The 26,940-nt window shown below is 42.4% G+C and overlaps 1 protein-coding gene across 7 annotated transcripts in view; it reads right to left on the bottom strand.

Moving 5' to 3' along the window:
- Positions 1 to 26,940, bottom strand: part of LOC108256606 (trichohyalin) — a 140,041-nt gene that overhangs the window by 12,262 nt on the left and 100,839 nt on the right. For 5 of the 7 annotated variants that reach the window (XM_017453659.3, XM_017453656.3, XM_017453657.3 and 2 more), the window contains 2 exons: positions 7,034 to 7,143; positions 5,663 to 5,737 (listed from right to left, as the gene is read on the bottom strand). In XM_017453659.3, coding sequence (XP_017309148.2) covers positions 5,663 to 5,737; positions 7,034 to 7,143 — 185 coding nt within the window. Of the gene's footprint in view, positions 1 to 5,662; positions 5,738 to 7,033; positions 7,144 to 23,884 lie in introns of those variants that run through there. The other 2 variants (XR_001810330.3, XM_047150087.2) reach the window with 2 other exon arrangements.

Genomic DNA, 26,940 nt, shown 5'->3' with positions numbered 1-26,940 from the left:
TCAAATATAGCACCTTTCATTTGCGTGGATATGAATAATAAATGAACAGGTGAATGTACAGTCTGGAAATTCGGGCCTTATAGATCCAGCTTATGGGATCTCATCTACTAACGCTTTCTCTTCACGATGATCACGGTCACGTCGCTCCTGCATTAAGATTGTAAAATTACATAATCACACTAAACTGATGGATGAACCGCAAACTGACAGAAAAAATAATACCACTTACTTCCCCGTATACGGATAATAATAAAAAACAACATTTCAAGACATAATTATAATATGCAAAATGATCATAAATTCAACAAGGTGGAAATAAACACCCAGTTTAGACAATTACGTTCTATTGCTTCTATCAAAATCCAATCGCCGGATCTATACGAATAACGTCTCAATTATTAAAGTAGACCCTGGGAGCGATTCATCACGCTGTCGGGTCCTCTAATGCCGTCATTAAAATGATGGACAACTGGAGGGCAACATCTGAAACCAACTGGGAGTCAAAACAAACGAGTGGAGGTTCGAACACGACGTTTGAGACGCGCAGAAGCCAGAGCGTGGAGCATAACAAGGGTCAGGGACAGAGGCAGGTACTCTAACTGGTCCTGTCCTCTCTTTACTGTTTTATTCTCCTAATGAAACTAATAAAGGGCTCGCTCCTGAGCAACGGTGATTAGAGAAGTCCAAAGGGCTTCTTTTTCCCTCCAGAAAAACGGCAGATAAACCCACCGACACATGAATGTTGAATGATCGAGGGTTGCGTAGGTGTTTTGAATTCCCCACTATTCCGACACCTATGGAAGCTCCGCCTCCTCACCACATTTTCTCATTTGAAATAGTTCGCTCCCATTATTCTGACTTATTGTAACTTATTTATGTTTTAAAGCTCTCATACATTTAGATTTACATGCATGCTAGGTCAAAAAAACACTTTAACGTGCTCATCATTTAAACTGCAGCATTACCTCCACCCCCCCAGTGTCACAAACGACTCGTTAAATGATCCGTTCTAAAGTATTCGTTCTTAACTCCTCCTCTGATTGGTCAGATGCCAGTTAGTTGTGATTGGTCTACCACTGTCAGCGTGTTTCAAAAAGGAAACGCCCACTACCGTAACGAGTTTCAGCTCCTTCTGTCAGCGAGTAGCCGATGAAGACAAGAGGCGGGGCTTTTTGTCACAAACCTACGTAGGTTAGTATAGGAAGTGAGTCTGGAATCACTAACGACTCGATTCAGCTGTTCAGAATCGGTTCCTTCTTTTGGGAGTCGATAACTCCGTTTGTCGTGCGCTTTGATTTTTGAAACTTTGCCGACGTTTTTACATTCACAAACAGCTCTATAACACACTAAATGAAACGTAATACTAGAAAAACCATAATAGGTGCACTTTAATACTTACCAACCCGTTATACCAACTTACTAACTCATGACTAAGTAAGTTGTTCATTCAATATTATCTCATTGTTAGTTGTAATGGCAAGTTACTACACTGCAATAACCATAACCAGATAACAGTCTCTCTTAAAACTTTCGTCTCGATTGGGTCTCGAATTGAAAACTTGGACCTTACAGTCGAAAGTATTTAATAATCTAGAAAATCCAGACTGTAAAACGGCTCTCTCAGTAGGTTTTAAAGGCATGACACGAGAGGGTTTTAAAATGCAAACACTGGCTGTAACAGGAAATCCGGTTAACGCTAGTACTTAATAACGGTGGAAAATAGTCTATAAATACCTTATTTGAGACCCGCCGCTAATTTGATGCGGACGGATGGGGAAATTCGTCCGTTTTTATTTCTCAACTACACTACTGCAGCACCCAAAACATGTTGATTTAAACGTGGCGCGTCTGAATGTGACTCCCAGCAACATTTCAAAATATTAGCACCCAAAAATCAGTCTTCGATATTAATTCAATGAGAGATTGAGAGTCTGTCGGATTTTCTAAGCGCCTGGTGGTTACCGTAAAATGCCGTATGTCTTGTGTATATACTCGCTCTTGTTTCTAGCTTATACAAGCCATTTGTAAAAGAAGTACTTTGAAAATGTACGTTAAACCTGATATTTGCAGCTGGACTACAGTCAGAGCTTCTGTCATAGAAAACTAACCAACACCTTCTGACCAATCACAATCCAGAACTCAACACCAAGTTAAACTGATGCGACCGACTCCTCATGTTCAGTTTATATTCTACAGTATATATCTATTTCACACACACACACACACACACAGTGGTGTGCACACTCCTCCACCTCCACACGACCTCTTAGCTGATTAACAAGCGCTTGCTGATTAGTGGCGTGTCTGTAGACGACCCGAGTGGTGGAGAGAGACGGTGAGAGAGGAGACGATCGTTAGCTCTCGGTGCATAAACAGTGATGAAGTGCAATACAAAGCTCATCAATCCTTCCAGCCAATCGGAGCAGAGCAAGAGATGAGCGGTCGGTCGTAATGACTCGAATCAGGACATGGTAGAGGTGAGAACACACTCTAACACACTCACGCTAAGCGCTGCGTAGCTCACGCAGAAGTGTATAATCATACCTTGAGTAGATTTTACTCTCGCGTTCACGCTCGGTGATTATATTGCATTGTTGAAGTTTAAACGTTTGTCAGTGATTAGCGTGGAAGAAGTAAGTGTTAAAGGGTTTTTTTAAACCTAGGGTGAGGGTCGGTCTCTCTCTCTCTCTCTGTCCAGCTGCTGACCTAGTTGGTAGGCGGCCTACAGTATTAGCAGAGCAGGTATTTTAGCACAGAACAAAGCAAGAACAAAAAATGGCACGTTTAATAAGTAAGTAGGACATCCAGACCGTCTTGGGGTTCACCTTTGCTCATATGATTCCTGAATCTTTTATTCTAAACCTTTTTATTTTATTTTTTATAATAGGACAAAAAGAAAGCTGTCCACTTTTTACACAAACTTGACAACTTAATAATTCTACGAATCACAAACCCTGAAGTTAAAAGACCTATAGAAAAGACTTCTCAGACGGCCGAGACAAGAAATAATCTCAGGATTACGGACAGCTCTCGGAGCTCAGAAGACGGTAGACGTTGGGGGACGTTTCTTCGAGGAACCAGCAACGGTTACTGAGAGACCTACATCTGTCTTTCAGCCGAGTTTGAGAACCATTTGGAAGCAATTAATGGCATTTCATGATGAAGGGAAACAAAAAAACAAAAAAAAGTGCATCAGACACATCAGAGAGAAGATCGTCATTACTGCAGGCATACAGAGTGCGTCCTCGCTGCACCCTTTGAACGTCAATCTATACGTTGTTGTCCACCATGCCAACATACAAAGTGCCAGTTCTTCCAATGCTCTTAATGGAAAACAAGAGCTATTCATTTCCTTACAAACAGGTCCATTAGGGATGAGAGGGAGGTTCGGAAAAGGCTGCATGTCGGCGCCGGGCTTTTGAAAGCTGTAGGTAGGAAAGGCCGTACCGATTAACAAGACGAGCACGCAGACTCTCTCTCTCTCTCCTCCCCATCTCTCTCTCTCTCCCCCATCTCCCTCTCTCCCCCATCTCTCTCTCTCTCTTTCTCTCTCCTCCATCTCCCTTCCCCATCTCTCTCTCTCACTCCCCATGTCAGTCTCTCTCTCCCCATCTCTCTCTCTCTCTCCCCATCTCTCTCTGAGGTATAATTATCTTTTGGTGCTCTGCCACAGATGGTTCTCCTCGCTGGAGTTGAAGGAGAAAAGTGAACGAGTTCTTGTCTCAAATCAGCTCCGGATAAAAAGCGATTATGTTCTACATCATGTCGCGCTGGGATTTCTTCGTCATGCAAAGCAGTCGGTATGACAAGTGTTACGGAAAGACAAGGAAGAGCTGATGAGGTAACACAGACAGAGTAAGAGATAGAGATGCACAGCATGGACGTCCATTTAATGATAATTCAGCCATGTTATAATAACTCGGCTATTCCGTCATCGTGTGTAAGCACTCTAAATTCGAAATGAGCACAGTGATAAACTGGAGGCTGCACAACACATAAAGTCACTTTCTTTGGAACCGAGGTGTTTTTTTTAAAAAAGTCTCATTGCCGTCACAGTAGCTTGAGTGTTTTAAAAATATTTTTTATTTTATGTTAATAACACACACACGCCTCTGGGAATGTTTGTGGCCACATGTATTACGGATGGATCTCTTTCATTTCCTGTCCTTCAGTAGCAGATGAGGCATCTAATAAAGTAAAATACTTGGAGATCGAACGAACACTCGTCCCACTGGCTCCGATATCTGTGCAATGGCTACCAGATGATGATGATAAAAATAATGAAGGAAATATTACAAAAAAAAAATAGCAGCTCAATATGCAACATTTATAATTCACTTCGGGGAGAAAAAAAGCTCAATCACTCATTTGAAAACAAAAGGACGTGAGAAAGGAATCCGCTTCAACTTGATCAGATCTAGGCGAATGTCCAACATGGAGCTGAGGTTTCGCCGACTTCGGCAAGTCACGACGTGTTGATTCGAGATTTTCGCAATTCTATGCTAATTAGGTATGATGATAAAGCAAAAACACGAAGCGATCAGCTCGTACGATTCTTCGGACCGATACTACGGCACGTGTCGTATGACTAGAACCGGGCGATGTTACGATTATAATATTGATATCCTGATCAATTATGTAACAATACACTTCCCTGAGATATCATGCATATGGTCTCTAACAGCTGATAAATTTGCTGAAATATTAAAGGAACGCTCGTCCAGATTTCTGTGATCTCTATGCAATGGTTAGGAGATTGGATAGTAACAGTGTGAGGTCTATATTTATTGATAGAGTCTTTATTAATCACTTATACATTAGAGCAGAGTGAAATTCTTTTCTTCGCATACCCCAGCAGGTCAGGAAGTTGGGGTCAGAGTCCAGGGTCAGCTATGATACAGCGCCCCCTGGAGCAGAGAGGGTTAAGGGCCTTGCTCAAGGACCCAACAGTGACAGCTTGGCAGTGCTGGGGCTTGAACCCCCGACCTTCTGATCAGTAACCCAGAGCCTTAACCGCCAAGCCAATCCTCGTCCTGTGTTCACACGATCGACTGACAAAGCAACTTTGCGAGCGCTTGTTTTCCTTGTACACACCGGACACCGAGCCGTGATTTCAGCGACGTTTGAACACAGTATAATGTGGTGGGCGACTGTGGTTCAGGTGGTAGAGTGGGTTACTAATCGCAGGGTTGGCGGTTCGATCCCCAGTCCACATGACTCCACGTGCCGAAGTGTCCTCGGGCAAGACACTGAACCCCAAGTTGCTTCCGATGGCAAGTTAGCGCCTTGCATGGCAGCTCTGCTACCACTGGTGTGTGTGTGTTGGGTGAATGAGAACCAATGTAAAGCGCTTTGGGCAAAAGCGCTATATAAGTGCAGACCATTTTACCATTTACGTGGTGACCGATAAATCCAAAACGATTGTCTGGAGCGATTCCTCGGACCGATCCTATGGAGCGTGTGGTGTGATGCGATGTTTCTTCAGTTCCTACCTGCAGTAAGTTCCCATCTACTGTTTTACGCTCAGAAATGGAAAAACTTACAATCCTGTAAAAGAAAGTCTTTTAATTCTGTATGCTGAATATACTGAGGAACGGAAATGTCTGCGAGACTGCAGTGCAGGATGAAGCACACACTGTTAAACAGCTGATTAAACACGTACTCTCTCTCCAGACTGATGGCGGTCAAAAGCTCGTTCTGCTGTTTGATCCGTCCAGCCAGACTCTCGTTAGCAGCCCTGATAAAGATAAAAAAAAAAAGTTAGTTTCTTGACTAGTCCACCATTTAACCAAGTGTTAGCTTTTCTTTGTTATTTTTGGATATGTTGGTGTTTAAAAACAAATAAAAAATTGTATCAAAGAGCCAGTAACAGACATAGCGATCACATAAGCAAGCTCCAAGTGCCTAAAGGATTTGTAGAAAACACGAAAGAACAAAACGAGGCTCAAGGCGAAGAAGTGGCGTTAGACTGGTCTCGCAGAAAAATCCGGAAACTCTGCATCTCTGAGAGAAATGGTGAATAAACACAAGAGACGTAGCGCGGTCTCACATCATGTTCATTACACCTTCTGCAGAGAAGCACAGAGGAGGAGTTTTCACGTTTTCGCTCGGCACTGACGGTATCATTACACTCTAGCGCCATTCAGCCTGGAGAAGTGCGAGTAAATGTTGTTCAGGTCGGAAGGAGAAGAACGAGGACGATAATCCAGCATCGCTAAACAGCACGGAACAACAGCCATCACGGCCTCGGGGGCTTTCATCACAACTGATTGTGTCCTGATTGAGCTTAAATTACAAATCAAATACTGCAGCTGTAATCAGGGGGGGGGGGAGATGGAAAGAGAAAGACCGAGAGTGAAGCAGAGAAAACGAGAAGGACAAAGAGAACTTAAAGGATAGCGAGAACTTGAACAAGAGAGAGAGAAGTTAACCGACAAAACAGACAGAAAGAGAGAAAGAAAACTTAGAGAATGAGAGAGAGAGAGAATCTGAGGAACAGTGCTTCGCAATGTAAAGCCTTTTAGCATGTCAATAAAGCTACTTGGATCTTGTATCTAGAAAGAGGGAGGGATGCAGGGGGGGAGGGGAGGCAGACAGAGAACTTGAAGAATGAGAGAGAGAATCTAAAGACTGAGAGAACGTAAACGTGAGAGAGCTTGCCTGTGTGATGTTTGTTTTGTAAAGAATAACACGCTGCGTGTCGTGCTGTTACAGGAAAATAATCAGCGACAGAGTGGTGTGCTGAAGCAGAGATACTCGTACCATCCTGAGGTTTATCTTCCTGTAACAGCACGTCCTGAAGCGTTTTATTCCTCTTACAATTTTTAAGTCATTCATTGGAAGAAAAAAAAAGACATCCTACTTTTTATCCATTTACAGTTACATTTTATGTTGTAGCTTGTCCAGAAAACAAGATTGTCGTGCTTCAAGTGTAAACTCCTCTGACCTGAAGATGCCAGGACACAGAAAAATAGCGCTGTGTGTGTGTGTGTGTGTGTGTGTGTGTGTGTGTGTGGGCAGTAGGGGTGCTTACTTGTGCTCGGTGATCCAGAGGTTGATGTTGGTCACCAGCTGTTCTCTCTCCTGATGGAGGTGAGCGTTTTCTGTCTGGGTCTCCTCCAGATTCCTTTTCAGCTGCTGCAGCTGTGTGTGTGAGGAACAACAGGTCAAAATCACACACACACACACATACACACATATACACACACACACTTCTAAAGATCAAACCTTGACGACTTGGGTAAATACCTTAAGGTTTTACCCAAAAAAAATCTTGACATTTTTTTTCTAAAATAAGGTATCCACAAAACAACTTCGAAATGAAATCTGAATCATTTATTACTTTATTTATTACACAGGTGGGAATGTTCGTTCCTCGCGTCTTTATAAAGTCATATATTAAAGCTAAAATGAAACTATAATCTGCTATTAAATGATAGATATAGAAGAAGAAAAAACCCACTGCAATTAGTATTCTTTTGGTTTTGTTTCTACATTTTAACCTGCCAATGAGAGACGTTTACACTTTCCTCTGTGAGAGAGAGAGAGAGAGAGACAGAGAGAGAGGGACAGGCAGAGAGAGAGAGGGACAGACAGAGAGGGAGGGAGAGAGAGAGGGGGACAGACAGAGAGAGAGGGAGATAGAGAGAGGGACAGACAGAGAGAGAGACAGAGAGGGAGAAAGAGAGACAGGCAGAGAGAGAGGGAGATAGAGAGAGGGACAGACAGAGAGGGAGGGAGAGAGAGAGAGGGACAGACAGAGAGAGAGGGAGATAGAGAGAGGGACAGACAGAGAGAGAGACAGAGAGGGAGAAAGAGGGACAGAGAGAGAGGGAGATAGAGAGAGGGACAGACAGAGAGGGAGGGAGAGAGAGACAGAGAGGGAGAAAGAGGGACAGACAGAGAGAGGGACAGACACAGGGAGAGACAGAGACAGACACAGAGAGAAAGACAGACAGAGAAGGACAGATAGAGAGAGGGAGGGACAGAGGGAGGGACAGAGAGAGAGAGAGAGAGAGGGACAGACAGAGAGAGAGGGACAGAGAGAGGGAGGGACAGAGAGAGGGAGAGAGAGACAGAGAGGGAGAAAGAGGGACAGACAGAGAGAGGGACAGACACAGGGAGAGACAGAGACAGACACAGAGAGAAAGACAGACAGAGGGACAGACAGAGGGAGCGAGGGACAGACAGAGAGAGAGAGGGACAGAGAGAGAGAGAGAGACAGAGAGAGAGGGACAGAGAGGGAAAGAGGGACAGACAGAGAGAGAGAGAGACTCTTTATATCTGCTATAATATGGAAAGGAGATTGTTTTGTGAACATTGTTAAATGTATGATGTGGTTTTCTTTCATTAATAACGATTGTAAGCGTCGCTGTGGTATAAGAGGAATAAAACGCTTCGGGACGCGCTGTAACAGGAAAATAATCAGCGTGCGGGTGGAAACAGTAACTCCGTGCCACTGCTGATTATTTTCCTGTAACAGCACGACACTGAGACGCCGAGCGTGTCGTTCCTCACACGGAGGTCAGTATGAAAACGTTTCGGGTAATCACATCACCCTGTAGTCATTTAAAATCGCCTGTTAATTATTCGCCTGTTTAGTGATGTCACAAACTGAGCTCATCCGTAGCCCTGCCCCAGCCCCGTAGCCCCGCCCCTGTTTTATTTATACAGAAAACTGTATATGAAAGTGTGTTTTAGCAGGGGAACAAAAATAAAGTGACAAACATGACCTCGGTCTGTTTTATACAGTATAATCCTTCTCAAGGAAGAGTTTAAAAAATAAATTTAAAAAACCCAATAAAAACACTCAGAGTGCGCGCGCACACACACACACACACACACACACACACACACACACAGCCTTAACCTTTCATTCAGTGTTAGCTAACTATCATGTACAAGTCAAAATGGTGCAATGTGGCAGAATAAACATGTTTTTTTTATTTTATTTTATTATAAAAGTAGTCTAGATGGCAAACCAAATTCCTCCCACACACACCTGTGTCAGGAATCTGCTCATATTTATCTCTCCTTCCCCACAATCGCTCTTTCCCTCTACACGTGATTAATTGATTCAGTATGCCGAGAGAGACGCCTGCAGCTTTCCCACGTCTCGTGTTTACTACATTATTACGCTTTACGCTGCTCCCGCGCTCTCGACGGGACACACCTCTAATCATGTGACTTCAATTACACATTCCTTCATCCCCTTCTTAGTTTTCTGGGAGCCAACGTTTTACTCTCACAACATGAAAAAGAGGGATTTTCTTTTTCTGTCCAAAAGAGTGGGGGTAAAGAAAGAAAAAAGACAGGGAGCGAGACGCTAAAGCGAAAGCAGACCTCTCGGATCGCTCACGCTAATGTGTTACAAATGTGTCTGGAGGCCGCAGCTCTCGGGATGGTGTTTATGAGCGGACGAGCAGCCGAAATAAACACGGGCATAAAAACACAACGTGAGCGCTGGAGTGAACGTGCAGAGCACGAGACGGATGGATGCAAACACCTCAGCGAGGGGGTAAATAGTTACGGATCAGAGAGAGAGCGGTACGTAATGAGCATTGCGTGTTGATTGAGGGAGAACAAGAGAGAGAGTTACTGAGGGAGAAAGAGGGAAAGAAAACAGATGGAGCGAGAGAGAGGGACATAGACGGGGGAAGAAAGAAAGAAAATCTATGGAGAAAGAGAAAGAAAGGTATGAAGTTTGAGTTAATCGTGAGAAAGAAGAGAGAACAGAAGGAGAAGGAAGAGAAAAAGAAGGTGAGACTAGTGAAAGAAAGACAGAGAAAGAGGGGAAATGAGAGAAGGTGGGGAAGAAAGAGAGGAGTATAGAGAAAGAGTGAGAAAGAGAGGGAGAGAGGAATAAAGTACATAAAGTTTTAGTTAATCATGAGAGAAGAGAGAACAGAAAGAAAGAGACTGAGAAAGAGGGGAAATGAGAGAAAGAGGATGAACGACAGAGGAGAGAGTGGGAGAAAGGACATGAGAGGGGGAGGGCAAAGGAAAGAAAAGAGACGCAGAGACAGAAAGAAAGCAGAGAGCAAGACAAAGTTTTGAGTTTCTATTTTATTAAGAGAAAGCGTGACAGAGACGAAAAGAAAAGAGATGGAGAGAGAGAGAGAAAGAAAAGATGGACGAAAGCAAAGAGCAATAAATTAAGTGATAAAGGAGGGTGCAGAGATGTGACACTTGCAGGAAAGAAAAGATTAGTTCATTTAAAAATCTTTTGCAATACTGAACTCGAGCATCTGCCGATATCCGTATTCCTTCCGTATCCGTACCCCCGTATCCTTACTCCCCGCGTATCCCTACTCCCCCCGTATCCCTACTCCCGTATCTTACTCCCCCCATATCCCTACTCCCGTATCCCTACTCCCCCTGTATCCCTACTCCCCCCATATCCCTACTCCCGTATCTTACTCCCCCCATATCCCTACTCCCCGCGTATCCCTACTCCCCCCATATCCCTACTCCCGTATCCCTACTCCCCCTGTATCCCTACTCCCCCCATATCCCTACTCCCCGCGTATCCCTACTCCCGTATCCCTACTCCCCCTGTATCCCTACTCCCCCCATATCCCTACTCCCGTATCTTACTCCCCCCATATCCCTACTCCCCGCGTATCCCTACTCCCCCCATATCCCTACTCCCGTATCCTTACTCCCCCCATATCCCTACTCCCGTATCCTTACTCCCCCCGTATCCCTACTCCCGTATCCTTACTCCCCCCATATCCCTACTCCCGTATCCTTACTCCCCCCGTATCCCTACTCCTGTATCCTTACTCCCCCCGTATCCCTACTCCTGTATCCTTACTCCCCCCGTATCCCTACTCCCGTATCCTTACTCCCCCCGTATCCCTACTCCCGTATCTTACTCCCCCCGTATCCCTACTCCCGTATCCTTACTCCCCCCGTATCCCTACTCCCCCCATATCCCTACTCCCGTATCCTTACTCCCCCCGTATCCCTACTCCTGTATCCTTACTCCCCCCGTATCCCTACTCCCGTATCCTTACCCCCCCCCATATCCCTACTCCCCCCATATCCTTACTCCCCCCGTATCCGTACCCCTCCCGGAATCGGTACTCCTCCCGTATCCGTAGTCCCCCCATATTACACTGTAAATATAATAAACATGAAAAGTATTAATAGAATAAAATCAAGATAAGAAAAAGATAAAAACAGACAAATCTCTGTATCTGGAATTCTTTCCAGTTCTAAAAATACATTTCTTTTCCAAAATCCACTCTCTCCGTGCTCTCTCCACTCTCTCCGTGCTCTCTCCACTCTCTCTGTGCTCTCTCCACTCTCTCCTTCCACTCTCTCTGTGCACTTTCCACTCTCTCTCTTCCCGCTCTCACTCTCCACTCTCTCCGTGCTCTCTCCACTCTCTCTGTGCTCTCTCCACTCACTCTCTCTCTGCTCTCGCTCTCCACTCTCTCCTTCCACTCTCTCCTTCCACTCTCTCTGTGCTCTTTCCACTCTCTCTCTTCCCACTCTCACTCTTCCCATTCTCTCTCCGTTCTTGCTCTCTCCACTCTCTCTCTGCATTCTCTCCACTCTCGCTCTCCACACTCTCTCTAGTCTCTCTGTGCTCTCTCCAGTCTCTCTCTGTGCTCTCTCTAGTCTCTCCCTGTGCTCTCTCCAGTCTCTCTCTGTGCTCTCGCTAGTCTCTCTGTGCTCTCTCCAGTCTCTCTCTATGCTCTCTCCAGTCTCTTTCTAGTCTCTCTCTCTGTGCTCTCTCCAGTCTCTCTCTCTGTGCTCTCTCTAGTCTCTCTCTCTGTGCTCTCTCCAGTCTCTCTCTCTGTGCTCTCTCTAGTCTCTCTCTCTGTGCTCTCTCTATTCTCTTTCTCTGTGCTCTCTCTAGTCTCTCTCTCTGTGCTCTCTCCAGTCTCTCTCTCTGTGCTCTCTCTAGTCTCTCTCTCTGTGCTCTCTCTATTCTCTCTCTCTGTGCTCTCTCTAGTCTCTCTCTCTGTGCTCTCTCTATTCTCTTTCTCTGTGCTCTCTCTAGTCTCTCTCTCTGTGCTCTCTCCGGGGCAATCTTAGTGACAGTAATTGCCAGTCATAAAAAAGCTCATTTAAAATGAACATCTCTGCTTGGCCTTGATGGGGAAAATATAAATAGGCGAGAAGTACAGATGTTGTGATTAGACCCAAATTGCACAGCCTTCCTTTGTTTCTTTGTGTGTGTGTGTGTGTGTGTGTGTGTGTGTGTGTGTGTGTGTGTGTGCACACGTGTGTCAGTCAGAGTGAACAATGGGAGTTTTACAAAACCAAGGCGGGAATAATTTCCCAGAGCCAGAGTGCAGCGGGCCTCTTCACCAGCCTGGACACTCGCTGCTTAACATTTAGATTGTTTCTCTTAATAGGAGGTGGAGTGACACTGTGTGGGTGTGTGTGTGTGTGTTAAAGCAGGGATTGATATGATTCCAGAACATTTTGCAGGTATCATCAAGAAGAAAAGCGAGTCATGTTCAGTGTGTACATGTTTGAATTCAACTACGGATGAGTCATTTTGCAAACGATTCGAATCGTTAGAGTCGACTCTCGCATATAAACGGCTCTTATAGATCCTGTGATACGGTACATTTGCTGAAAATTCATCAGCAGTATCCACGATTCTCAAAAGCGTTTTTAACCGCAATAACAGGTGCATTTAATAAATCTTAACAACTCCTGCTTTGATAACTGTTGTCATGTTTGGGCGTGGCCTGTCCAGCGTTTCATTTTTAGATCTGGTGAGAAACGGCAGTAGCTATATTTACTATATTTATATAGCGATATGCTAGCTTCATTCAGATTAGCAACATCAGCAGAGGCACCAAGAAGCTCTGCTACTTCCTTTCAAGCTTTATATTTTCTTTGTAATGTCTCTATGCGCTTTTAATGAGAGGTTATATATGACGGTTTTTCTTCCTTTTTTTTTTGCATCAGACAGTAATCACAGGTAGGATATAAAAAAAAAACTGGTTGGACCACGCGTACTATAAGATTAGACAGAGGAATCGTTTGTTTTGGAATCGTCACTGTACAGCGCCATGCATCCTGTTTCGAGTAGAATTGACAAAATCACAATCTCTACGCTGAAGAAAATGAACGTTCGCCCGTCACTTGCGAGTGTGAACGTAGGTTCAGACTCATCAATTGGACGAACAGATATGAAAGCACCCCAAGCAACAAGAATATATATCTAGGTAGCAATATATGCAGTATTGTTATTGCTCATAAAGGCATTTGTTGGCCACATGGAGGTGTGATCAAATCGTTAACAAACATGGACGTTGTTTGTGCGCCAAAATACACTCGAGCTCGAACCGACTCTGTTCTGTGACACGACTGAAGACTGAACCTGCACAGCTCTGCTAGGATTCATTTCTCTCCGTGGTAAATAATATTAGCCAGTCTGTTAGAAGAGCTTTGCATGGGAAGGGTGGGGTGTTTTTTTAATGATTCCCCCTCCTCACTCTCAGTCTGCAGTCTACCGTTCACACAGAGACATTTAATAAAGGCAGGAGCAGTAATCGGACCGCCCGTGCCATCATCCCGCACCAACACCTGCCCCGCTGTTTGACAGCTTATTCTGCCATCGCAAAATGCCCCCCCCCCTCCTCCTCCTCCCCGCATCTCTTCCTGCTTAATAACCAAAGGCAATAACTGCGTTTCTGCGTGCACGACTACACGGAGAGAGTCGGCACGCCGAAACGGTAAGAGATTAAAGAGCAGCGATTATGAGGAAAGAGAAGTTGTCAGAGAATCACGTACACGTGCCACGGTTCACGCCGATGTTTCAATTATAAGCGCGTATTACAGAGCGAGAGCTTTCAAGAAGCCTGTCTCGTGCGTGTCAGAAACACAGGGGAGGAGGCTGAGCGGTTTTGTTTGTATATTCCGTTTATTACGGCGCTCTTCCTTGTCACACACACACGGTGTTACACGAGACACGCTCGCCCAGTGTGTTTCCACGGCCTCGTGCAGAGATCTGGAGAGAGATATTCAAATAAGAGTTCCAATCATCGCTCTGTCTCGCACACAGACAGGTGAATTAATCAATCTGGACGTCAGGGTGTTCCTCCTTTGTGTAGCCGCTGTGCACGTTCACAACCCGATCAGATATATTTACATATGTGTTACGCAATAGCTAAAACAGTCATTTATTCATCGGTCAGTCATTACGCGGTGTTTTAAATAAACAAAATCAGTGATTCAGTAGTGTATCAGCGTCTGAATCAGATCACGGTTTTTCCTGTGTTCTTGGGTATCGTGATTATCCACGTAGTAACGCTTCAGCGGTGAAACCCATTTAGTGTAAATCAGATTCCTTAAACAACTTCAGGGGTCCACGTTACACTCGGTCGTTTCCTGCGTCTTGTTTCAGGACCGGATCGTGAGATTTGCGTTTACGCTTGCAGTCGAACGCATCAGATTAGCATTCGCATCAGACATCACATCACATCGTAGTATCCTAATACATGAAGTCATAACTGACCGTGCTCTGCAAGTCCATCCCAATACAAAATCCAGCAAAGTCTGCAATATTCCGAGGAGCTCGCAATTTGTCAAAATTACCGCAGATTTTCCGCAGATTCGGGGCCAAGACGAGTCACGTGACATCCACACGCCGCACGTTCGGCCCAAGCGCTCTTCGATACACGTACGTCGAACATGGCTACAGCTAAAAGGTCTTGTTTACCAACAAACGTCACTGCGAAAGACAATTTTGTGCAGTTACGATTTTGCAGATTCGAGTAGTTTTCCGCAGAAAAGCACAAAAAACTGCAAGTTCTGAAAAAACCGCCGCAAAATCGAGCATTTTTGGCCGCAACAATCTAAAAAAAATAAATAAATAATGAAACCTGTGTGAAATCCTGTACAGACTGCTTTACAGCAAAAACTCCTCCCAGTGTGTGATGTCAAGATCAAAACTCCTTACAAACAAACGAGCAAGTCCATGAGGGTCTGCAAAAGTGCATCAGTGGCGACGCTGCAGCGCCTTCAACTCATTTCCCCAGTACCTTTCTGTATAGTAAACATCCCAGTGCATTATGGGAGCTGAAAGTGTACACACACACACACACGTCTCCTAAACTAGTCAGATTTAAATAAATAAATAAATAAAAATGCTGATGTGAATGTGAAGATTTCTATTTTCCAGAAACGCTGAAATAAAACCTGCGCTGTGTATAACACAACACTTTTAGTCCTCTGAGATCAGCGATTAGGCGGAGTCTCCCCCGTCAGGCCGAGACACCGTCGCTGCTGCTGCTACACTTCATATAATCTCACGATCTCACGGAGACGCAGGGGACGGATCAGGAACGAGAGACGAGGAGGAGAGGTTTTATTATTTTTGTCATTGAGAGTGCAGAGACGTTCATTTTCCTATAGATGGGTTTGTGTTATATTTAAGCTGAGTACGTGAATTTACGTGGGGAAAAAAAAAAAAAAAAAACACTCAATCAAAAGCAATAGCTATGAACGAGTGTGTCACTCAGGAACTGTACTTTTCCTTCTTGCACAGTGGTATCTTCAAGGATCTTTTGTATCTTAAATAATGGGTTTCTGTAGGGTTCTCCAGCAAGGATGTCTACGATGGGCAGAAATAAAACAGATCTGAAACTCTCGACGTTAAACGGTATTTCTACTACGGCAAAAAAAAAAAATGCAAGTTTGACGCTTTCGCCAAATGCCGTATCAATTTCACGTTTTTGTTGTTGCTGTTTTTTACGTTTTGAGAACGCCACTTGTACAACACTACAGCCACTTCCTCCGAGATCATCTTCCCTCCTGCTCCGTAAAGCTCTTCAGTTCTTCTCGCTTTATTAAATGACATTTTCTTAGCTAACAAAGACCGTCAAGTAGCATTAGAGTTGTTGCTTAGTGACCGGTTTCCATGGATACAGAAGGCCGTCCCCGTACACCGCTCCATACGTTTCCTACGAAACACATTCTAGTGTACCGTCAAACAGCGATGATGATGACGATAATAATAATAACAACCCCCGTGATTAAAGGATAATATAGAACCTGTTAGCCGGATTTTGTACGCTGAAGCGTGCTGCAATTTGTGCTTAATAAAAGTAACATTAAAAATGAATAAACGAGGCTAACGGAAAGCGTGTTAACACACGGCGCCGCGTTTTCTAATCGCTTAAAAGAAAATAAGAGCCTTCAGGCCTCGTGTAAAAGTACGCCTCATTCACCAGACCGGAATTAGTAATAACGCTCACATATATTGTTAAAGATGGCATTAAGAATTCATCATCGTACTAATTAAAATGTCCGGTGGATGATGTATCGGTTAAATATGTATATTTATTTTAAATGGGTTCTGAATTAAATATGCGAGTTTGACGAGTAGGAAACGTGATTGAACAAGGCAAGGCCTATCCCACTCTGTGTGTGTGTGTGTGTGTGTGTGTGTGTCTTTCATAACAGCAGCATAATTACATATTAAACCACCGTCCACCGGTGCACACGTGAGTCCTTATTAATAATACTAATGGATTCTTTAATTGCATCGGTACCGCCAACAATTTCCAGAGCGGCCACAACGAGTCGTCTAATGCCTTAATAACGGCACTTCTCCGATGACTAATGGCTTGTACGGAGATGGAGGATAAGGTATGGCTTGGAGGACGTTGGGGAAAAGTAATTAAGCATCCCCTATTTACCCAAAGTCCAGCTTGCCCTTCCCAGAGTGCTCTCCTCGGGGCCAGGCTCTCCAATCAGCCCTGCCGCTTTCATACAGGCGGCTCCTTTTTTTTTCTCTTTCCCCCGATCACTACAAGATGAGTGTTTTTCAATCAGGAGCGCACGGTAAACAGGCTACGGTAAAAGCTGGTCCGTGATTGCTGAAGGATGCATAAAGAACCGCGCTACAACAGGATTCCCGTAGACGAGAAGGATGGGATCGCGTTCGAACGCCGCGTGGAGCTTTCCGTCACACTGACCCTTGGAGAGGTGTTGGTGAAGAGAGAAAGATAGAGGGGGAAAAAAAATGTAAAAACTCTACGCAGCTAATCAGTGACGAATAATAACGATTTCATTCCGTTCTACTCGATCGATAAGACTCGAGGATGAGGAAGCCGAACGTGTCGGTGAAGATGATGGAGAACGGTCTATACAGGGCTCGAATTGAGACACGACCTTCACGTTCAAGTAAAAATGTCGCAGTACTTTGAAAAGAAAAAGAAATGTCAAGCTCGAGTGTGTGTAGAAGTGTGCAGAGGTGAGGGGTGAAAAAGCATAACGCTTAAGGTTTATTCAATTGGAACATGCGTTAAGAAGTGAAGCCACTTCAAAGTGAAGACGAGCACAATCCAGGATGAGCTGTTCAGGGTCACGGTCCTGACACGACAAACTCCACGTCAAAGAACTGGTGCCAGTCAGAGCTGGCTGAGGATAACTTCCTCAGTGAAGAGTCACCTGCAAAGATGAAAATACCTCTCCACACCACGAGAGGGCAGTGTTTCTTATTCAGAACCAAGAATAAAAAAGCTCTGAGGACCAAGCGGTGGCTCTCATTTGTGTAGCCGCTGTTCGTACGGGTCCTCATTTCCTTGTTTTTGACGTGACACGGAGCCGCGATTCCGACGAGGGGGGGGGGGGTTGATGCTGGCACTGTCTGCCCTCTTCCAAATATGTGAACACTCAGACTTCACCGATTGGTTAGATCCCATTTGTAAAAGGAACAAGAGGAACTGATTTGATTGCATAGCACAGCATAGCAGCTGACCACACCTCTTTGATGTATTCACTCTAGCCCCACCCCCTTTTTTTCCTCCAAATTACAGAGCTCTGTGGCACATTAGCACTTGTCACGAAAAACACTACGAGAATGTAATATTGAGTTTATGCCTTATTTTAGTGCTTAGTGTTCTGATCAGGACAACGGGTCGAGGGTCCTTCCCGTGTCCTGTGTAAGCGTGTGTCACGTATGTATCTGTATAAGTGAGTAAACGTTTAGCCGTGTTCCTCTGTCCGTGGAGGACGCAGGAGCCGAGGTTCACGTCAATGTCACACCGCTGTTCTTACGCCAAACAGAACATTGTTATTGATCTGAAGTGTGTGGAACACTGTGATGTAATTAGCTGAAGGTGAAAATACAGGTGTCCGCTACCAAGGACAATAACGGGTGAGGACAACATGCAGGATTTATCGTCCTTAATATTGAACAATAAAATATAAGTCTTTATACTATTACTACTAACACAACTACTATTACTACTACCACCACTACTATTACTACCACTACTATTACTACTACTATTACTACCACTACTGCTACTACTATTACTACCACTACTATTACTACTACTATTACTACCACTACTGCTACTACTAACACTACTTCTACTACTATTACTACTACCACTACTAACACTACTTCTACTATTACTATTACTACTACCACTACTAACACTACTTCTACTACTACTATTACTACCACTACTTCTACTACTATTACTACCACTACTAACACTACTTCTACTATTACTATTACTATCACTACTTCTACTACTATTACTACCACTACTAACACTACTTCTACTACTACTATTACTATCACTACTTCTACTACTACTACTACTATTACTACCACTACTAACACTACTTCTACTACTACTATTACTACCACTACTAACACTACTTCTACTACTACTATTACTACCACTACTTCTACTACTACTACTACTATTACTACCACTACTAACACTACTTCTACTACTACTATTACTATCACTACTTCTACTACTATTACTACCACTACTAACACTACTTCTACTACTACTATTACTATCACTACTTCTACTACTATTACTACCACTACTAACACTACTTCTACTACTACTATTACTACCACTACTTCTACTACTACTACTACTATTACTACCACTACTAACACTACTTCTACTACTACTATTACTATCACTACTTCTACTACTATTACTACCACTACTAACACTACTTCTACTACTACTATTACTATCACTACTTCTACTACTACTACTACTATTACTACCACTACTAACACTACTTCTACTACTACTATTACTATCACTACTTCTACTACTATTACTACCACTACTAACACTACTTCTACTACTACTATTACTATCACTACTTCTACTACTACTACTACTATTACTACCACTACTAACACTACTTCTACTACTACTATTACTATCACTACTTCTACTACTATTACTACCACTACTAACACTACTTCTACTACTACTATCACTACTTCTACTACTACTTCTACTACTACTATTACTACCACTACTTCTACTACTACTACCACTACTAACACTACTTCTACTACTACTATTACTACCACTACTAACACTACTACCACTACTTCTACTACTACTACCACTACTAACACTACTACTATTACTACCACTACTAACACTACTTCTACTACTACTATTACTACCACTACTTCTACTACTACTACTACTATTACTACCACTACTTCTACTACTACTACTACTATTACTACCACTACTAACACTACTTCTACTACTACTATTACTACCACTACTAACACTACTTCTACTACTACAATTACTATTACTACCACTACTAACACTACTTCTACTACTACTATTACTACCACTACTTCTACTACTACTACTACTATTACTACCACTACTAACACTACTTCTACTACTACTATTACTACCACTACTTCTACTACTACTATTACTACCACTACTAACACTACTTCTACTACTACTATTACTACCACTACTAACACTACTTCTACTACTACTATTACTACCACTACTAACACTACTTCTACTACTACTATTACTACCACTACTAACACTACTTCTACTACTACTATTACTACCACTACTTCTACTACTATTACTACCACTACTTCTACTACTACTATTACTACCACTACTAACACTACTTCTACTACTACTATTACTACCACTACTTCTACTACTACTACTACCACTACTAACACTACTTCTACTACTACTATTACTACCACTACTTCTACTACTACTATTACTACCACTACTAACACTACTTCTACTACTACTACTACTATTACTACCACTACTAACACTACTTCTACTACTACTATTACTACCACTACTTCTACTACTACTATTACTACCACTACTAACACTACTTCTACTACTACTATTACTACCACTACTAACACTACTTCTACTACTACTATTACTATCACTACTTCTACTACTACTACTACTATTACTACCACTACTAACACTACTTCTACTACTACTATTACTACCACTACTTCTACTACTACTATTACTACCACTACTAACACTACTTCTACTACTACTATTACTATCACTACTTCTACTACTACTACTACTATTACTACCACTACTAACACTACTTCTACTACTACTATTACTATCACTACTTCTACTACTACTATTACTACCACTACTAACACTACTTCTACTACTACTACTACTATTACTACCACTACTAACACTACTTCTACTACTACTATTACTACCACTACTTCTACTACTACTATTACTACCACTACTAACACTACTTCTACTACTACTATTACTACCACTACTAACACTACTTCTACTACTACTATTACTATCACTACTTCTACTACTACTACTACTATTACTACCACTACTAACACTACTTCTACTACTACTATTACTATCACTACTTCTACTACTACTACTATTACTACCACTACTACCACTACTTCTACTACTACTATTACTACCACTACTTCTACTACTACTATTACTACCACTACTAACACTACTAACACTACTTCTACTACTACTATTACTACCACTACTTCTACTACTACTATTACTGCCACTACTAACACTACTTCTACTACTACTATTACTACCACTACTTCTACTACTACTACTACTATTACTACCACTACTAACACTACTTCTACTACTACTATTACTGCCACTACTAACACTACTTCTACTACTACTATTACTACCACTACTTCTACTACTACTACTACTATTACTAACACTACTAACACTACTTCTACTACTACTACTACTACTATTACTACCACTACTAACACTACTTCTACTACTACTATTACTACTATTACTATCACTACTATTACTACCACTACTACCACTACTTCTACTACTATTATTACTACCACTACTACCACTACTTCTACTACTACTATTACTACCACTACTAACACTACTTCTACTACTACTACTACTACCACTACTAACACTACTAACACTACTTCTACTACTACTATTACTACCACTACTAACACTACTTCTACTACTACTATTACTACCACTACTAACACTACTTCTACTACTACTATTACTACCACTACTTCTACTACTACTACTACTACTACTACTATTACTATCACTACTATTACTACCACTACTAACACTACTTCTACTACTACTACTACTACCACTACTAACACTACTAACACTACTTCTACTACTACTATTACTACCACTACTAACACTACTTCTACTACTACTATTACTACCACTACTAACACTACTTCTACTACTACTATTACTACCACTACTTCTACTACTACTATTACTACCACTACTAACACTACTTCTACTTCTACTACTACTATTACTACCACTACTAACACTACTTCTACTACTACTATTACTACCACTACTTCTACTACTACTACTACTATTACTACCACTACTAACACTACTTCTACTACTACTATTACTACCACTACTTCTACTACTACTATTACTACCACTACTAACACTACTTCTACTTCTACTACTACTATTACTACCACTACTAACACTACTTCTACTACTACTATTACTACCACTACTTCTACTACTACTACTACTACCACTACTAACACTACTTCTACTACTACTATTACTACCACTACTAACACTACTTCTACTACTACTATTACTACCACTACTTCTACTACTACTACCACTACTAACACTACTTCTACTACTACTATTACTACCACTACTAACACTACTTCTACTTCTACTATTACTAACACTACTTCTACTACTACTATTACTACCACTACTTCTACTACTACTATTACTAACACTACTTCTACTTCTACTACTACTATTACTACCACTACTAACACTACTTCTACTACTACTATTACTACCACTACTAACACTACTTCTACTTCTACTATTACTAACACTACTTCTACTACTACTATTACTACCACTACTTCTACTACTACTATTACTAACACTACTTCTACTTCTACTACTACTATTACTACCACTACTAACACTACTTCTACTACTACTATTACTACCACTACTAACACTACTTCTACTACTACCACTACTAACACTACTTCTACTACTACTATTACTACCACTACTTCTACTACTACTATTACTACCACTACTAACACTACTTCTACTACTACTATTACTACCACTACTAACACTACTACTACTACTACTATTACTACCACTACTGCTACTTCTACTACTATTACTACCACTACCACCACTATTACTACTACCGCTACTACTGCTACTTCTACTACTATTCAATTCAATTCAATTTGATTTGTATAGCGCTTTTTACAATAGACATTGTCTCAAAGCAGCTTTACAGAAATATCAACGTGGTATACTGATATTAAAAGGTGTGAATTTACTACTACTAACAATAACAATAATTTTTTTTGCCACAATAATCCAACAGTAATTCTTCATTTTATTTTTATATTGTATTTTAATGTTTTAGATTTTTTAAAATTAAGTCAAGTGGTCCAACATTAATATAACAATAATGAAAATAATATAGTAAAAATAATAGTATGGTCTATTTAAAATATTATTTGCATGCTATTTTGTATTAATATATAACAAAATCTTCATCCAAACACAATAAATATTGTATATTACAAATTATTCTTACAAATGCTAAATTATTCTTTTCTTTGCTTCTTTATTTATTTAGCTAGGAAGTTAGTATCCAAACAGCAGTTAGCTGTGATTCTTTTATTTATTTATTCGTGTGTGAAATATTCAGCACAATTCAAGGCATTCACACGTTTCATAAACATTCCTGTGCCTGTTGTGGGTTTAAATATAAATCATGTTGAATAAAAACAGTCTTACATTCGCACAGTAATATTCACGTGACCTGATCATTAAAATATCACTTCAACAATTTACTCAGGAATGGTTTTCACTTTGATTAAACCTCACCAAAAAAAAACCGTCGAGCCAGCCGAGGTAATTCTAAAATAATTTAACCACACTCCGAATCCACTTATAAAATATATCAAGTAATGGCTTTGACCGGAGCAGATGAGGCCATTTCAAAGCCAATTTCCCTCAGATTCATCAAGCTTGACCATTTCTACAGCCATAATAATCCATCGGCAGGTCCGTTCCATCCTCAGAGAGAGAGGGAGGGAGAGGGGGAGGGAGAGGGGCAGAGATATAGACAGTGTTGGAGAGAGTGACAGAAAGAGGGAGACAGAAAGACAAGAGCGATAAACAGAGAGACAGGCAGATGGAGAAAGGCTATGTGAATGTGAGAGAGACAAAGATGAGCAATAGAGAGGGAGAGGCAGAGAGAATGTCGGAGAGAGGGACTGAAAGAGAGACAGAGAGAGAGAGAGAGAGAGTAGGACTGAAAGAGATACAGAGAGAGAGAGAGATAGGCAGAGAGAGAGAGTGGGACTGAAAGAGAGAGAGAAAGTCAGATAGAGAGAGTGGGACTGAAAGAGACAGACACAGAGAGAGAGAGATAGGGAGCGAGAAAGTCAGATAGAGAGAGTGGGACTGAAAGAGACAGACTCACAGAGAGAGAGAGATAGGGAGCGAGAAAGTCAGTGAGAAAGAGAGTGGGACTGAAAGAGACAGAACGAGAGAGAGAAAGTCAGATAGAGAGAGTGGGACTGAAAGAGACAGACTCACAGAGAGAGAGAGAGATAGGGAGCGAGAAAGTCAGATAGAGAGAGTGGGACTGAAAGAGACAGACTCACAGAGAGAGAGAGACAGAAAGAGCTCTTTCCTCATTTATATGGAGGGGAAAAGATTACATCAAAGCTGTTCTCCTGGAGTTTTATCAAATTTCCAAACATATAGTTAAAAGTAGTTCCGGTCACTTTACACTGTTCTAAAGGATCCCTGCATCCCAATTCACCTACTATCCATCCTCAACAGTATCCGAGATTAGAGTCAGGATGTCCCGAATCATAGTCTGCTGAAACGAGTCTCCCAGAGACACCCGGATAGTCTGCTGTTTCCGCTAGATTTCCCAAGTGTGGATCCGAGGACACTTTTTCAGCGAATATTACCCACAACTCCTTGCGTGACGATCGAGGAGGAGTTTTGTGAATTGTGATGGCGGCGGGGGTTATATCCGTACACCATCAGAGCCACACAACTCCAAGACAGGTAGATCGGCCAAACCAGTAAAACAGTCACGCTGCAACCATTGTCCTGTCTGTAGAATACCCTAATCTTTGTCCGGGATGTTGCTTAGCAACCTGTCAATAGACTACATAGTGTGGTGGATGAACTGGTTATTAATTAGTAATGATATTTAATTATATATTGTCTATAAACGCATTAGTAACGTTACACGTGTGATTAAAAACGTGCAGGGAAACGTGCCGAAGTTCACGTCGAGAATATATGGTACGCATAAAAATACGGATGGTTCAGCTAACCAGTGTTATAGTAACGTGTAAATTTACAGCTTACAACGTATGCATTTCATCACAGAAGCGTAAGAGAAACCTACAGCGGTAGATTCTAACTGGTAGCCTTGCAGTAAAACGAGCGAGCGAGCGAGCGAGCGTCTATGTGTCCTCGCCCGAGCGGTTCCTGCGGTGCTAATGAAAGCAATTAGATAAAGCTGTAGTGGAGGGAGAGCTAGTGTAATATTAACACCTAATAAAAGACTGATATAAAATTTTATTACAGTGAAGTCGGGGCTAAATTAAAACACCAGTCCCAGGGGTGTGTAACGAGACGAGGGCGGGTGGACGCCACCGCCTCCCGCTCGTCCGCAGAGATTTGTGAAATTAATATAAATGAAGACGGAAACACACACACACACACACACACACACATTAAAAGGGAGGGAAGATGAGAGACGTTGGCGTGGGAGAGAACACGACGTTAGCATGACTCCTCCCTGCTCAGGATTACGAGCCGACCTCCGGATCGCGTCTCTCTGTTTCGCGGCGGGATCGTTGAGCACGGTGCACGTCCATGTGTTACCGTTAATATAAGGGGGCTAATTAAAAGTATCCGAGGAAGGGGAACTCGGGAGGAGAACATCGCCGCTGTTAGGCGATGATTAAGGAGCACGCATTGCATGGCTACCGTATATTAAAAACACGTGGCGGTGGAGGTCTCGCTGCGCCGATTTGCAGTTAAGCAAGCTCTTAAACTGCAGGCCTTCTTAATGATCACCTCCGCAATAACGTTCTCGTATGAGAGCGATGCAAATGTGATGGTCTGGAGGGGAAGTTCGGTAAATTGGGTTAAAATAGGAGTGGATGAGGAGAGTCTCCGAAAAACGCTTTCATGTGCTTTAATTGGTCAAATCATCCCGATCGTTTTATCTATAAGCAGTGCTGCACTGTATTGCTTTTTTCCTGTGTGTGTGTGTGTGTGTGTGTATGTAATGAGTGTGGCTGAGGAGCTGATAATGGCCTTGTCGGTGGTCGTTTCACTGGGACTCGGTGGTTTTTACGATGCCCCTCGGCCTCATGGTAATAGTGGGCCGAAGGACGCAGGACACCAGCTGCCTAATAATGTATACATTCAGCTCGTACGTCTTCTCTCTCTCTCTCACCAACTCCTGCTGTGCATTTCCAAAGGATTTTCAGACTCTCGCAAGTGGCACCAATCAGGGCAAATGAAGATCAATAATGAGCCAATGGGCACGCTTTATTTGGCACATGAGGCGGATCATTAAAAATGTGGCGCGCTAATTTGATGGCTGACGCACACTCTTCACGGTAATGATACCATCATGAAGATAAAGCGAGGAGCAGAATGTGTGTGTGTGTGTGTGTGTGTGTGTATGAGAGAGCGAGAGAGAGCGAAAGCAACACATTCAGCCCTCCAGTTCATTTCCCATGCTTAAAAATCCTTAAAAATCTAATCAATTAATATCCGAATCAGATTCGGCTCTCCGGCGCAATGAGGCAACACAAACAAATGTACATCGCCGCTAATGTGGATGATCTTATAGAAAATTACACGTAATGAGCTCATCTGCACCAGCGCCTCATATCAGAAACGAGCAGCGAGAGATGGAGGGATGAGGAAATAACATGTAGGCAATTCATCACTGCGCGTTCGCAAACAAGAACAGGAACCAACAGAACCGTGCCTTTTAGTACTAGTTCGATTTCCGCTAACTTTAACGTAATGACGTCATCATTACGACCTTACGATGGTCTAATGTGACACTATTTATTATAGGCTTGTGTGATATCACGGTATCATCGCCTCCACGGTACACGTTATTACATTACCCTGATATATTAACAGAGATTACGCTATATGAACCAATCATAGCTGTTCTGGTTATTATACACTATATGGACAAAAGTATGTGGACACGTAACCATCACACCTGTATGTACTTGTTGAACATCTCATTCCAGATTTAGTCCCCTCTTTGCCATTATTAACGCGCTCCACTCTTCTGGGAAGGCTTATCACTGGATTTTAGGGCGTGGCTGTGGGGATTGGTCTTCATCCGGCTACGAGAGCGTTAGTGAGGTTGAGATCAGGCGCTGATGTTATGATGGTGAGGAGGCTCCAGTTCATCCCAAAGATGTTCTGTCGGGTTGAGATCACGGCTCTGTTCAGGACACTCGAGATCTTCCACCTTCTTCCAATCTGAACGTTCTACCACGTCTTCACGCACAGGAGCATGGTCATG

The sequence above is a fragment of the Ictalurus punctatus genome, chromosome 23 (genome assembly GCF_001660625.3).
Source record: "Ictalurus punctatus breed USDA103 chromosome 23, Coco_2.0, whole genome shotgun sequence".
Classification (NCBI taxonomy): Eukaryota; Metazoa; Chordata; class Actinopteri; order Siluriformes; family Ictaluridae; genus Ictalurus; species Ictalurus punctatus.
Note: the sequence above shows the minus strand (reverse complement) of the source record. Positions and strands in the feature narration are given on the sequence as shown.